At 40.7% G+C, this 15,326-nt stretch overlaps 1 protein-coding gene across 3 annotated transcripts in view; it reads left to right on the forward strand.

Moving 5' to 3' along the window:
- LOC136864654 (nuclear hormone receptor E75) overlaps positions 1-15,326 on the forward strand; it is a 277,570-nt gene that overhangs the window by 244,381 nt on the left and 17,863 nt on the right. For 2 of the 3 annotated variants that reach the window (XM_067141934.2, XM_067141936.2), the window contains exon 2: positions 9,286-9,374. In XM_067141934.2, the coding sequence (XP_066998035.1) occupies positions 9,286-9,374 (89 nt within the window). Of the gene's footprint in view, positions 1-8,833; positions 9,102-9,285; positions 9,375-15,326 lie in introns of those variants that run through there. The other variant, XM_067141935.2, reaches the window with a different exon arrangement.

Raw genomic sequence — 15,326 nt, forward strand, 5'->3', positions numbered from 1 at the left:
CTGACATTCCCAAATGTCACGCGGCACTCAGACTTGCTCTCAGAGGGCTGTAGTGCCAATGGACCTTATGTCTCGCTTCATTGTCGGTCTAGAAATCCTTGCATATTCCAATGTCGTGTTCTTCAGTGGTGTCCGGGAATGTAGGAGACAAATCAAACATTATTAAAGCCTGGGGAGGATCAAGGGCATGTGCAACTGCCTGACATTCCCCCACCCCGGTATCATGAATTGTATCAGACTGTTGTAGGAATATTCATTGGCCATGATGTTATAAATCTATTTAATAACTACGTTAATTGAGATGACGTACGAGTTGGGCTATATTTCATGACAGAACGTTTGCTAGTTTCACTGGCTTTCTCAATTAAAGATCCACAAATAAGCAGCTTACCGGTACCAGTACCTCTCCTTTTCCAAAAAGCATGGAGTTAATTGAGGTGATTTTTAAAACTGTGAAATTTTCTTGCACGTGGTTAATACAGTAGGCTACAAGGAATTTGTGTTCCGGACTTAGCATAAGCCTACTCGGGATGAGTGTAGGCAGCAGGCGACCTGCTCACTCGCGCGCACACTGCGAGGTGTGGCAGCACTTCCGGAATCCCCGACTCGAGCGTAACCGAGCGTAGCCGAATAGAGTCGAAGAGAGTTGCGTCGTGCCGGAGCGCTAGACCACATTGTTCGGGTCAGCAACCTCTCGGCCCCGCAGAGCTCTGTCCGAACGTCTGCGTCCGTTCCGTTCATTCCGTCCTTTCTTTTCCTCTGTTCCTCAATCATCTTCGTTCGGTCGGTCGTTTACCTGTCGGGAAGGGCTCTCTTCCATCGGAAATGCAGGAGGAGGTCGACAAAGAGCGATGAACTACTAATATAGCTACGACATCATGGAAGCAATATTGTCATGTTGTTGACGTATTCTGAAGGCATTTCAGAATGTAACAGTTGTTAACAATATTTCAACAAACTCGTCATCACCGGAAGTCCATGTAACAATAATGAAACCCGTCTTACTGTTGAGAGAAAGTAGTTTCTTGCATAATCTGACTCATATATCAGGGCCGATGACCTAGATGATACGTCCCTTTAAACAACAAGCAAGCACCTTATATACCACGAAACGCTGGGGTCTTCAGAGTTCACTCATAATCCAGGTCTCATGACCTATGCGAGCTTCATATTTTGATGAAAACTCTTATCCAGAACACTACGTGCTCGTTACTTACGCCGCCTAGCAAACATGGATAATTTCTCATAATGCAGAGTCCGGCTGAATGGCTAGCGTGCTGGCCTTTGGTCCAAGGGGTCTCTCCCTTAATTGGTTAATTCCGATTGGTCAGGGACTGGGTGTTTGTGCCGTCATCAGCATTAAAATTCATCATACATAGGGCCCTATGCCCACAGACGCTCAGGTCGCCTATACGGCGTCAACTCGAAAGACCTGCACTAGGCCTCTTCGGAGGCCACACGCTAATGTTGTTATTAATATTATTATGAATACTGTATTATATTATTATTATTATTATTATTATTATTATTATTATTATTATTATTATTCATGCGTTAGAGCCTACTAGGGACTACGTTCTAATTTCAATTCTTCATCCTTTGTTGTTGTTCCTTTCTTCCAACATTCCTTCATTGTTTCACTATGTTTCTTTTTTCTTCCTTCAGACCACCTTGTGCCGGTTTTCTTTGCCTTCCATCTTTAAACTTTCTTCGTGAAAATTTCTCTTTCCATTTCTTCTTCTCTGATGTTTCTTTCCAAGTCTGTTTTGATCTCTTGAATACAAGTGGTTGTTGACATGTTCTTCCAAAGATACATGAAGATCATTTTGGTTAGTCTACTGTCGTCCATTCTGTAAATACATCCAAAAAATAGCAGTCTCCTCTTCCGTACTGTTATAGATATGCTTTCTATGTTCTGATAAATTCCGTTATTACTTCTTAATTTCCAAAATTCTGTAGTTCTTAGAGGGCCTAATATTTTTCTTACAATTCTTCTTTCTAGTACGTCCAATCTTTCAAGTTTATAATTGAGTACTAAGCATTCACTGGCATATAAGCATTCTGGTTTCACAACTGTGTGGTAGTGCTTTATTTTAAGATTTTTGGATAAACTTTTTTGTTGTATGCATTTTTTGTTATATCATGTGCTCTTTCCATTTTGTGTATCCTTGCCTCTAGAGCAGATTTTTCCAAACCATTTTCTTGGATTGTTTCCCCCACTATTTGAATTGCTTTACCCTTTCGATTGAACCAACATTTGTTCCTAGCAATTTCGGAGCATTTTTTTATATTCGTCATTAATTTTGTTTTCTCTGCCGGAATTCTTAAGTCTGCCATGTTGGCTCTCTCTTCCGGAAGATTTACTTGTATCCCTGCATTAGTTAGGCTTTCAGAGAATATGGCAAAAACATCTGTAGATGCTAGGCAATTTATTGCAACACCTTTGTTCTTTCTCCCCAGCATAAATGGTAATATATTATGGTGTTTCAGTTTTTCATTCCGAATTCTCACAAACTTTTTCTAAGATATAGAAAAGGAGTGGAGATAAGCCATCACCTTGTCTGACACCTGTTTTTATTCTTAAAGGTCGTGATATCTAAATCCAGCTTGATATTCACCCAGTTGACTGTCAAGTGTAGATTGTACTCTGTTGAGTAATATTGTTGTGAATACTTCATAAGCAATTGGTAGAAGAGTAATACCGTATTGATAGAACAAGAAATTAACGTATTATTATTATTATTATTATTATTATTATTATTATTATTATTATTATTATTATTGTTATTATTATTATTATTATTATTATTATTATTATTATTATTATTATTATTATTATTATTATTATTATTATTATTATTATTATTATTATTATTATTGGGTTAGAATACTTATGAAAGTAGACAGCAAACCTGTTTCAAAAATAGTCGTGGATAATATCTGCAGGTAGGGATTCCATCATCTCATGTTTCACGTGCACTCAGGCGGTCAATCGCAGTGCTGGAAGAAAGTTCAATGTCACTCTTCACTCACTCATTTCGCTCTCATTCTCACCGTCTCCAGCTACTGAGCGCGCACTTGCCAGGTGAAGTTTTCATGGGACGCTTAAACACTTTAACTACGCTATTTGTAAAATGTTGCCATTCAAATTCTTCAAAACCGATTAACCTCTCTGATCTACAGGATAAATGGGAAATACGTTCCCTCTGTTTGCATTCAATATAGAACTGAGACTTTCTTTACGTCAAAAGAAAAAAAAATGAAGAAGAAAGTATGCTCTGCGATTTAGAATTCCCCTTTTAGCATTTGTTTGCCAGAAGCTACCTCCAGTAAATTGTATCACCTATCTATCACAAACTACCTCGGGAACGAATAACAGTTGCTGTAAAGTGGTAGCAGTATGATAATTATGAAATGAATTTGATGGGCGGTTGTGGTTGTCAAAGAGACGAACTAATAACGCATCTGAAGTAGAGTTCAGCAGATCTTATTTTAATGATTCAGGAACATCAGTCAAGTGATTGAGGGAATATTTTGTTGTATATTACTCCATCGACAGTGAGAAAAAAATGGCAAGGCCCTTTACTGAAACATATTATGCAAACCATTCAAGTTGCATTCTTCGAAGTTTACATCGTTGTTTGATTTACGATTTGCTCGGCGACACAGCAGTCTGACAACTGTATCATTCTCTTGGAAATTTAAATCGCTAATCAGAACTGTCCAAATTGGTCATTTTGTTTCTATTTTCTGTCCGACTAAAACGCCTACAGTTGTTAATTATCCATAGAACCAATACAAGCTGTATTAACACCCTGCTGGCTGAAAAGAACATCAGTTGTGACAGAAAGACAGTGACCGTAACACTAACACAAAGGAACCGTTTTGGCAAGGACAGGAGTGCATGTCGCAGATGTTCCTAGTGGTCTCTTTTATTGACTTGTTGCCTACATATAAATAGTATTATTCTATTATTTGAAGCTCAGGGTCGGCATGGGTTTGTGTACCACTGGGGTAAGTGACTTGGGATGACCTCGCTCTCGAGCCGAGCGAAGCCGAAGACTGCCGATTAGATCGGTGGGTCAGTGGCCCGAAGCAACCTCAACTTACAGAGCCATAGAAAAGTGAACCGCCCTAACAAGAATGCTGAACGAAGAAATCAGACCGAGTTTGTGTTTTATTTTGAAGAAACATCTAGAAGGCCAATAACGCTTATTCTAGTGCTTCAGTGCCCTTTGTTCGATTTTGAAACGTGTACACCTGACGTGGTGATGTACAAGAGTATAAAAATAACTTTTACCTCTCATTTTCACTCTTACTAGATAAACGTGTTGAACTACCGCTAGTCATTTCGCTTGCACCGAAAGTAAGAAGATCGAGACCCGAACGCACTTCAGTTCTATATTGCAATGTACACATACTGTAGTGAAATATTAACCTACTACTAGATTCGCTCCTTATATTTCTATAGAGTGTGATGTAAATGTGATGGTGAAATTTATCGTCTTAACGTCACAGAGAAATGACCCCATTTGTTGCAAGGAAGTTAAGAATACTTACAGTATACATAGAAGTCTGCCTTCAAGCGATTGTCCTGGACACAGTGTGTTCCAGCATGCACCTGACGAGTCCATTGACTCCGAACTTCTGGATGTAGGGCAATGACGTTTGGTAATTTCTTAGAATCAAGTCACCATCCCATATTCATAGAAATGGAATATAGTAATTACTGGCACCTATTCTAGGACTTGACGATTAGTCACTATCAACCTGTGTAAAACACATGACTTGTTTTTCTAACCGTACTTGCACGAGATGCTTGATTGAGAAATGTAACACTTAAACATAAATCTGCAGTCACCGAGCGAGTTGGCTGCGTGGTTCGTGTCACGTAACTGGAGTTTGCATTCGGGAGATGGTGGGTTCAAACCTCATCGTCGGCAGCCCTTAAGATGGTTTTCCGTAGTTTACCATTTTCTCACCAGCTAAATATTGGGACTCTACTTAATTAAGGCAACGGCTGCTTCGTTCCCAATTCCAGCCCTTTCCCATCCTTGCGTGCCCTAAAACCTTCCATGTGATAGCGCGAGTTTAGTCACTACCAAAAAGAAAATCTGCAGTGCACGGCTGTAGTGAAGAGTGAGATACACAAACAGTGATGCTCGTATGTCTCATTTTCTGATCTCTGCTTTGTCTCTTCATTCTAGGATGGGATCTTGTACGTGATCCTGAAGACATGAAATTAAATCTGAGCTGTCAATTTACTTTATGTGCTACGTTGTCATTTGGCGTCATGATATCAGTTTGCTCCGGTTCACAAGGGGAGATTGTAGAATGAGGGAAAAGGTAGTTTCACGATCTCTTCCTTATTTTTTGTAGCTGACGTCAGCAACTGGGGGTCTGAAATTTTGAATAGAACTGTAGGCCGCCCTTATGTAATAAAACACAATTATGAAAGGGGTTGCTCTGTCCGAGGTCTCAAGCGGTAAGCATGAACCTTGAAACATCCCATACAAAACAGTCGTCAACCTCGTCCTTCAGGCAGGTTATGAGCGTTGAGAATTGCTTTAAAGGAGATCTATTGATAATTGTGGGAAAAAGTAAATACATATTTGTTCGGCTCTGATAGTAGGACTGCACTCTCGCTCCTCCACATATGTAACTGTTAATGCGGTTCTGTATTTTATGTTTATGCAGTGAATACTCAAGTTGTACATTTCGTCACATACGTTTTCGCATGAATTTCGAATTTTCCAAAAATGTTCACATAATTAATCAACCTTCAGTCCTATATGCTAATTGTGCATCTTTTCATTACTCACATGTGCCAAATTTTCTTTGTATTTTACAGGAATTGGTTACCGTATTCAGTTTCCTAGGTTTGTAGCATTTGAGTAAAATAGGCTTTTGTTTGAGAGTCTCTTCATGTACTCTTTAATTTATTTTAGAATATTTTTATGGACAGCCCTATGTGCTTGATATGTGTTAAGAGGTGTTTTATAACTTTACGGTTGTTTTATAGTAGTTTTGCCTGCTGCCATTTCATGATGGATACAGTACATTTGTATCCATCTCTTGGCACAGGCCAGAGTAAAGTTTAGCTTCCACTGAAGTCCCAGTCTCATCAATTGCTGTGACAATATGGAAGCTGCTGGGATATGGGTGGTGCTGAGTAATGACATTCAGAGCACGACTAGTGCATCTGAGTGTTATGAAAGGTGTTGCTCATAGGGTCAGTCGTGCTGCAATAGCACTTTCTGACCCTGTGAGGAAAGCAATGGTAAACTACCTCACTCCTCGTCTTGCCTAGTACGCCTCATTTTGGTGCTGCCATTGGTTTTTGCGGTTTCCTTATAATCGCATAACCTTTGGTGGTGCTATTTGAGGATCCAACCAGCCTCTGGGCTGATGACCTAACAGATAGACATATAGTAGTTAGTGGATGTTGGGACTGTCCGATTCATTGGCTGAATGGTCAGCGTTGAGGCCTTCGGTTCAGAGGGTCTCGGGTTCGATTCCCGGCCGGGTGGGGATTTTAATCGCCTCTAATTAATTCTTCTGGCCCGGGGACTAGGTGTTTGTGTTTGCCCCAACACTTTCCTCTTCATATTCGCACAACACACTACACTACCAACCACCACAGAAACACGCAATAGTGATTACATCCCTCCATATAGGGTTGGCGTCAGGAAGGGCATCCGGCTGTGAAACAGGGCCAAATCCACATGCGCTACACAGTTCGCACCCGCGACCCCACAGGTGCGGGAAAAGCGGTAGAAAAAGAAGTAGATGGTGGGACTGGGAAGAAAGTTACTGTTGCCCCATGCATTTGGGGGAAGTGAGAGCAAAATATTGTACATTCCACGTTAATTACAGTAATTAATGAAGTAGGCTAACATAAAACTATTAATTTTGATGGTGGTATGAGCCTGTTATTAGTTGCACGAGCAAAGAAGAAAGGATTCTCTTTCATTTCAGTGATAACGATAACGTTGTCGTGGGTATTGATTGATATTGATTTATTAGGTTGGAATTTAAGATATGTTTCTCCCTTTGTGCATGTTGACATTTTACTGTATTTACTGAAAAAATAACAGTTCAAGAGCAAGTAAGCTTGTTGTTCTACGTGACTGCTGATATCGTGTTCATAGCCACGTGGAATCTTTAAAATGCCACATGCATTGGCTGGGATTCGAACCACAGCCATCCTAGTGAGATTAATACTTCAAGCTAATTGTGAGAAAATAGACATCTGAATGTCTTACTCAAGGATGATGCTTTGTTTGAATCCCAGCAGTCTTCGACTGTTAACTCTGAACAAATGAATAGTAACGCGAGTTGTAGGAAAGTGGTCCATGCCCTCATCAAGAAAGGTAGTTGAACTGTAAAGGAATCATAAGATATAAGTAATAGTAGTAGGATCTTACCAGAGATAATACTGCCGTACGATAGACGATAGTGAATCGTGAAATAGAAATAAGTGTGTAATTACGTTTCTTTAGTGTATGGCTTTTAGTGCCCGGAGTGTCCGAGGACATGTTCGGCTCCCCTGTTCTGTAGCTACTTTTCCGGTACACCCTATGGGGGTTAGGTACGTGTACCACTATGTTTGGGTGCTGGTTGTGGGGTGTAAGTGTAATTAACTAACAGATGGGAACACACTATTCTTCGAAATGCCAGTCAGTTAGAAGTGAGATTTAACAAGTGAAGTTCATTGTTTGACAATTGGACACATTAGGAACTCAGACTTGACTTTTAAAATGTCACGAATGCACTTCTGTTAACCGTTTCGGCTGTCATGATTATCTGCTTGCCTTAATGATTCATCAGGCATTTCATAGTTTTGAACCTTCAGTTTTAACGGTGACTGACCGATATAATAAAGACTCTCTTTGAAGGAAACAAAGCTAGATAGTGCTGAATAGTCCTCAGCCTTATCAGTGGGGAATGTGCTTCAGTTTGTATGTCAAGCTTAACACTGGTGAGGTGTTTTGTTTGCTTGCTGCGGGAGGAAGGGGAAAATATGACGTCACGCGTACGCAGTAGTTCCCGGGTGAACAGCCTTGCACATTGGCTGCTAGATCGTCGGTTCAACGCCCGATTGTTATGGCTAGCGTCTGAGTTACCCTGATCATTGTCTTCGACCGCTTGAGTAACGAGGTCAGCGTGAATCGGCATGAAAAATAAAATTATGATTAGCATGGTAAATATAATATCTAAATAGTATTGAAAATATTCTAGCATATTAGGCAGTGTGCCCAGTGAATCAAAAGGGTACGAGAGGAGATAGCAATTTAGGTGGTGGTGGAATTTGGAAGTGAAAGGACAGCCGGTGGGAGAGTGGAGAGGCTGGTTGATGGCCTTGGCCGGCGCTCTCCTCAGCTCTGCTTGTCTGGGTAATTCAGTCAAGGTTCGGGGGCGTTGAACTACCCTCCCTTCCCCCCTCCTTCCTCCTCTCACAGTGTGCCCGGACATAGCCCCGAACTGAACTCGCGAGGGGAAGTGGCGCGGCATGCTATAGTGTGAAGGGGAAGGGAGGCAGCGGGGTGCGAGGGGTACCGGAGCCGTGAACCAATCGCAGCGCGACTTCCAAGTTTGGGGACTGTTCTCATTGGTCAGAGCTTCCACTGTGCCATTGTTGTCAATGACCTCCAACTTCAAAAACTTGCTAAAACTTAGGTTTATCTCTGTCCCCCCTCTTCAGTCTCTTTTATTACAACAACAAGGGCTAGTATCGTGTGCACTGCCCTTCAGGTAAAGAAGGCTTCCACACTTATTGACATTCGTTCAGTGGCAGTGTGAGGAGTGTGAGGTACCTTAGTCTTAGTGCCGTCTGCCTGCCGTACTTTCACTCTCCGTGCGGACTTCCAATGGTTCACCACGCCGGCTGCTGTTGAGTGTTGTGGTGTTGTCGTGTGTCATGTGTGAACAGATAGTGTTATTGTGAGCAAGTTAGTGCTTTACGAATATGATTGTTACGGACAGTAATCACCACGGTTTTGAGGCGATGACAGATCAAGTGCCAGAGTCTACGACGGGTGTTATCATGGATACAACGCCAACACCGTCAACAGGTCATCGGGAACCTGAGTTAAAAATAGGTACGCTGTGTTCCTTTCCTGTTTCCTCAATATTTTGACAGTTGTCAATCATATCGGCGCAAATAAAATTATATTGGCAACATACTGTCGCAATGTATTATTTTTCTATCTATACAATTGTGTAAAATGTAATTTAGTGGTGATTTGCTTACTAATAAATTGACATGTCTCACTTGTGTTGCAGAGTTTGATGGCACTACTGTTCTCTGCCGAGTTTGTGGAGACAAGGCCTCCGGATTCCATTATGGAGTTCATTCCTGTGAGGGCTGCAAGGTGAGTTCTTAAACAATTGTATTCATAACTCCTGAGTAATCCTAATAATAATATATCATTGGTAAGCTTAGTGTCGTCCTCATTGTTACTCCACTTGTATTTTGCCAGTGAAATTATCGCGCCTAAACTGTATTTTTTCTCTCCTCCATGTTCCATTATTACGTACAGTATATAGAGGTAGAGCTGTACTCGTTCCCAGGAACCATGAATAAATCACGGCCTGCTCACTTACTGGACTATTTTCCAGTCATTTCTGTGCTTCATTTTCAAGAGATTGAGAGCTACCTGAAAGCCTTGAAAGTGATATTTAAAAAGAACTTGATAAACAAAACTGAGATTTACTAATGCAGTTTAATTAATACCCCTTCAACTTTTTAACAGACGGCAGAAATCTGAGATTTTAACCGGAAAAGTAATGCATTAACGTACAACAGTAAATCGAATAATTTGTTCTCTCGTATTGAAGCACACTTCAATGCTAAATGCCCGGCATCGGGTAAGATATCCTAATTTTTAGCTCAGTTGATGAGCGCCTGACATATTGCTCTACTTACTATATCTCTCCGTATTAAATTTATCTAAGGTTCGTTTCCTAAGAACTAGCCTGTGTTGGTCTTAAAATTGACAATCAATTTAATTGTTGTATATAGTAGTCTATTTTCCTGATACCGCTATTTCTATTGCTTCGCATTTATTTTTAAGATTCTGTTAACTAGGGTAACTTCATTTGGGAAAAAAGTCCTTCCTTCATAAGTTTGTGGTTGGTAGTCAGACATACCCGTGTCTAGGTAGCGTACTAGGATCAAGCTTGCTGAAGTGTGCGAAGAAAGTTCCCGGCTGGAAGAAAGCAACGGAGAAAGTTGGTTACGTCACAATGCGGTTACTTCAATATGCTGCGTTATGTAATTATGTCATTATAAGGTTTATGCAGTGGTTGTCTTTCATATCTCCATTTGTTCTTGAAATGTAATCAAGCTTATTTCTCGTTCACGTAATTTGGACTATATTAAGAGTAAACATATGTTTAACATGCGCTGGAAAAATATATTTCAGTGTCCAGCTGAATGTCAGAGAATTGCAACGTATATTTCATGACAGTTTTAAGACATATTTGTGAACATATCTTCCAGTTTTGATCCCTAAAGTTCGTTTGTTGAGCAGTAGATGGCGCCGTACATCTCGGTCGACGGGTTGAAGGCCGCGAGCGCAGGGTGTCAATGTCCGCCGGAAGACGCGCGCATAGGCGGGGGGAAGGGGAGGGGAGGGAGCGGACATTCACCTTGGGCAGGCGAACAACCTGGCAGTGCGCGTCCCTGACCTTCATGTCCATGTGGGAACATATTCTCTGTGAACTCTAGCATATTGTTGTTGGACTGAGCCGATAGTTGTCACAATGATATGTTCCGTTGGCGCCCTTATCTCTCTTGTCCTACGCATCCTATTTGCTCCTCACTGAACGACCTTGGGCTCTATGGCTAGGTCATTTACCTCCCGTCCGCGCGGTAAACTCTCGCTCTCAAAGTAAGCAATGCTGTGATTGGCTGCATTATAACATTACAAACGCTGCGATTGGTTGTTGCCGGTCAGCTTGTGAAAGAATGAGATTTATGATAGAAGCTCTGTGAGAAATTTCTGACGGCAGTCATTGCCCTCACATAATAAATATTTTCTCCGTCATAAAGGAGTTGATGTCACTATGCCTAGGGCTTAGTGACATTCATTTAATGCTGCTACAATGGTTAGTAGCCGACAGCATTTTACCTGGATGTAAATTCAATTATTTAACACGGGTTTGCTTCTCGTGAATTATTATGACAATCCTGTTTCGTAACTCTCGTACAGAAGCAATTGCCGTGCATCATTTCTGTTCTTGAAAGTTACAGTGCGTCAGAAGTCTTCTAACTTTTTGAACTTTCCCTGGTCTGCATGCTTCACTCTGACACCGGTTATCTACATATCCATATGTGAAACTCCTTGGATTCTGCCTTACTATCTTAGAGTTCGCAGGAGCCCTTAACATTTACGTAAAATCTTGACTCCTTGTGCATAGTGGCATTATGTTAACAAGTACGAGCGTAAATAGTGTTTGGGACTGGCTGATCGAAGTTTCCTGTTTTATCAGACAAAATCAAATGAAAATCAAGTGGAGCATTAGCAAAATATATTTTTAAAATGCAGTTCGCTATAATATGTAACTTTGTTAATTGTTAAATTAAAAAAAAAGATCGGTGTGAATGTTTTTGTTTTGTTCATGTGAATTCACTCGTAGTATTTTCCATGTTAAATCATGAGTGAATTTCAGAAGAAATACGTTTTCAGCATCAGATTACGGTTTTGGTATATGTATTTACTGCATCAGTCTCATTAAAAGGTTTTCATTCAATCATCCAAGTCGGCGGGTTTGAGCCTGGCTCAGTCCGGTGCTATTTCAAGGTGCTCAAATTCGCAAGCCTCGTCCGTAGATTTACTGGCACGTAAATGAGCACATGCGGGACAGAATTATGGCACCTCGGCGTCACCGGAAACCTTAAAAGTAATTACTGGAACGTGAAACCAATAACATTATTTCATTTAGTCATTTGGATGTATTCAGTCGAAATGTTGGGAACTCGGTGTTTATGAGGAACAAGGTACTGTGTATAGAATGTATGGTCTTAACGAGGACGCAGGTGTGAAAGTTAGAGCAAAGTCCCTTGTTTGTTTGCGTCACGGCCTCTTGATGTAGAGCATCAACCTGGTTCCTGCCGCTAGAGGGATTCGGGTCGCTCACTTGCTCAACGTGACGTCACTCAGTGGAAGTGTTACCTCATGACCTGACCCAGTAAGCTGTTGACGCATGCGTACTGCGCACTTCCCCATTCCAATCACAGCATGAAGGAAATTTATCCCGAATTCGGTAGTGTATTTGTGTTATTTTATTTTTCGCAAGAGTGTACAGATGAATCATTTTTTTAAAAATTCCCACTCCCTATAGAGATTTACCCTGCAGTAACAATTCCCATTTCCAATTTAAAAGACTCAGTAGCAACTACAAATAGATCACTGGCGAATTGTCGGCCTCAGGATCACGGGCTCAATCCGGGTATAGCTAGTCGGATTTTGAAGGACAGAAAAATTAATAATAATAATAATAATAATAATAATAATAATAATAATAAAATAAACTAATGACGCTACGATTACTGCATGGTGTGATGTCAAATATATGACTTTTTGAAAAAATAAATGTAATTAGCACTGGTGCGAATACAAAATTCTGCTTTGTAAATAACTAAAACCGTACAACTCGAAATAATTATTTTTGTATTATTAGCAGAATCCTAGTTAACTTGTCTAAAGAAAGGGAAATAAATGCTTAAATTGTATTCTAGAATGGAGACATTTTCTCGTTGCGCTGGTCTTCTGAGCCCAACTTGGCAGGTTCGATCCTGGCTTAGTCTGGTGGTATTTGAAGGTGCTCAAATACGTAAGCCACGTGTCGGTAGATTTTTGGCACGTGAAAGACCTCCTGCGGGACATAATTCCGGCACTTCGGCGTCCCCGAAAACCGTGAAAGTAGTTAGTGGGACGTCAAATTATTATTATTATTATTATTATTATTATTATTATTATTATTATTATTATGGGTCTGTATCTTTATTAAGGCCACGGCTGCTTCCTTCCAACTCCTAGCCCTTTCCTCTCCCATCGTCACCGTGAAACCTATCTGTGTCGGCGCGACCTAAAGCCATTTGAAATAAATTTAATAGGCCATATTATAATAATAATAATAATAATAATAATAATAATAATAATAATAATAATAATAATAATAATAATAATTTTAATTTTCTCGTTTTGTGCGAGAACAGAGAAGTAGTTCTGATTGGAGAGTAATTGACGAGAAAGTGCTAAGCTAAACTTTTTCCCCCCTACTTGCACCATATATGAGGAACCTGCGTGTATTATGTAAATGGCGGAAGTGTAAGTGAGTGAGGAAAGGAACATTAAGATCGGCACAAACACCCAGTCCCCAGGCATATTCATCATTTACAATTAAAAACTAATGACTCAGCCGGGAAACGAACCCGGGGCCGCCGCGTGACAGGCGGACGCGTTGCTCGCTACACCGCGGGGTCGGACAAGCTAAACCTTACTGCCTATGAGCTCTTCATATGTTTTACCTCAGTTTAAGGAGCGCTGTGTGACAGTCGGTTGAATGACCTTTGGTGGCGGTTCCACTCAAGCTGGAGACGTGCACAGGAATTTACATGAAATGAAAAGTTCCGGCAGTATAGTGTAACTCGATCTTACTGTATTACAGATATTTGTCTTATTTCAAATTAAAATATGCTGGAACTGTTTTTCTCCGTTAAAGTTGGAGAAAACGGACAGAAAATAGGCTTCAACGTCTACAGTAGTTTCAGTATCGTAAGACAAATGTAGAATGAAAATCCACAGTCTGTTTCCAGTCATTCAACCGGGTCAGGAATGGGATGAATGAAGCCCCATCTAGCGGCAGGGATAGGAATTGTGCCGGCTACCGAAGCCTGTCGCACTTCTCTGGGGCAACGATTAATGAATGACAGATGAAATGAAATTATAGTGAAGAGTGTTGCTCGAATGCAAGATAACTGGGAAAACCGGAGTACCCGGGGAAAAACCTGTCCCGCCTCCGCTTTGTCCAGCACAAATCTCACATGGAGTTACCGGGATTTGAACCACGGAGGCTACCAAGATAAATGTATTTTTTTTTTATAATTGAACTGGTTATTTCTATGGTTCATTGAATTGAGCCTGGGAAACGTTTATACTTAACTTTCACAACCCAGATTGTTTCTTGCTATTCAGTATCAGCAGCATACAATCGTCTTATTGATGTTACAGTTTTGTATGCTCTGACATCTCCACGTCGAATACATGTTCCATGGGGGTTCAGATTTTTAAAATTTGAATATTCCGAATATCTCCCGTGGCGACGCGTTTATTTATGTTCTCTGCGAGCTTACCAGAAGGCCCTTCATGTCATTTCGCTATTCTGAGAGTATCGTATTTACTTTCCTTCTTATCTTTTCCTCAGCCTTTGCTTTACCGTCTCAGCAGACTTTTATTTCACCCGACGATGATGGTGATGATATAAGAAACAAATGCCTCATCTCATATTTGAAACTGAGTACTCTAGTTCGTGATGATGGAAGACAATGAGGTGGCAAACGCCTCCTGTGGATAGTTCATCATGACGGGCAGATATCGAACTGCATTGAGCGAGACGCAACTTTCTAACTACTAACCAATAGGGCAAAATTGTATTTTTATGATGTCATCCTGCGACTGGTTACATAATTTACAATCCTTCCCCTATACCGCCTTTGTTTATCAGAGTTTCATTAGAGCATAATGAAACAGTACTTTTTGAACAACAGCAAAGGATTCTGCTGATGCCAACTAGTCCTCCGTTTCTTCTGAGCTTATGAACTGTAATGACAATGTAGATGAAGAGCAGTGGTAACAGACAGAGAAGGAGAGAGAGGAGGAGCTAGAAATGTGAATGCCCTCTAGCGAGCCACAGAGCGCATGCGCTATTTTACGTCACCGTTATATATACCTTACCTATATCGTTACAAGTTAGTGAGCACGTCAGCCTAGTTTCTTGCGGTCATTGCCCTCATCTGCCACGAATACATGGAAAGGAAAAGCGAACAAGTACACATAGTCTTTCTGTTTTGCTTTTACCCTACTTCTGCCATCCTCCCGTATAGTACCATAATTACCATGTTTTGTCATAACAAGTCCTGTTTATACGTCTTATCAGCTACTTTAAGAATGGGCTTTCCTCTTAAATAAGATACTTCTTGGTACAATGAAAAATTTAGTCTTGAATATGCTTCTTTTAGCGTAGGTGTGGCTTTTAGTGCTGGGAGTGTCCGAGGACATGTTTCGCTCGCCAGATCTGTTGCTGCTTTATCTGGTATA

Source organism: Anabrus simplex, chromosome 2 (genome assembly GCF_040414725.1).
Source record: "Anabrus simplex isolate iqAnaSimp1 chromosome 2, ASM4041472v1, whole genome shotgun sequence".
NCBI lineage: Eukaryota > Metazoa > Arthropoda > Insecta > Orthoptera > Tettigoniidae > Anabrus > Anabrus simplex.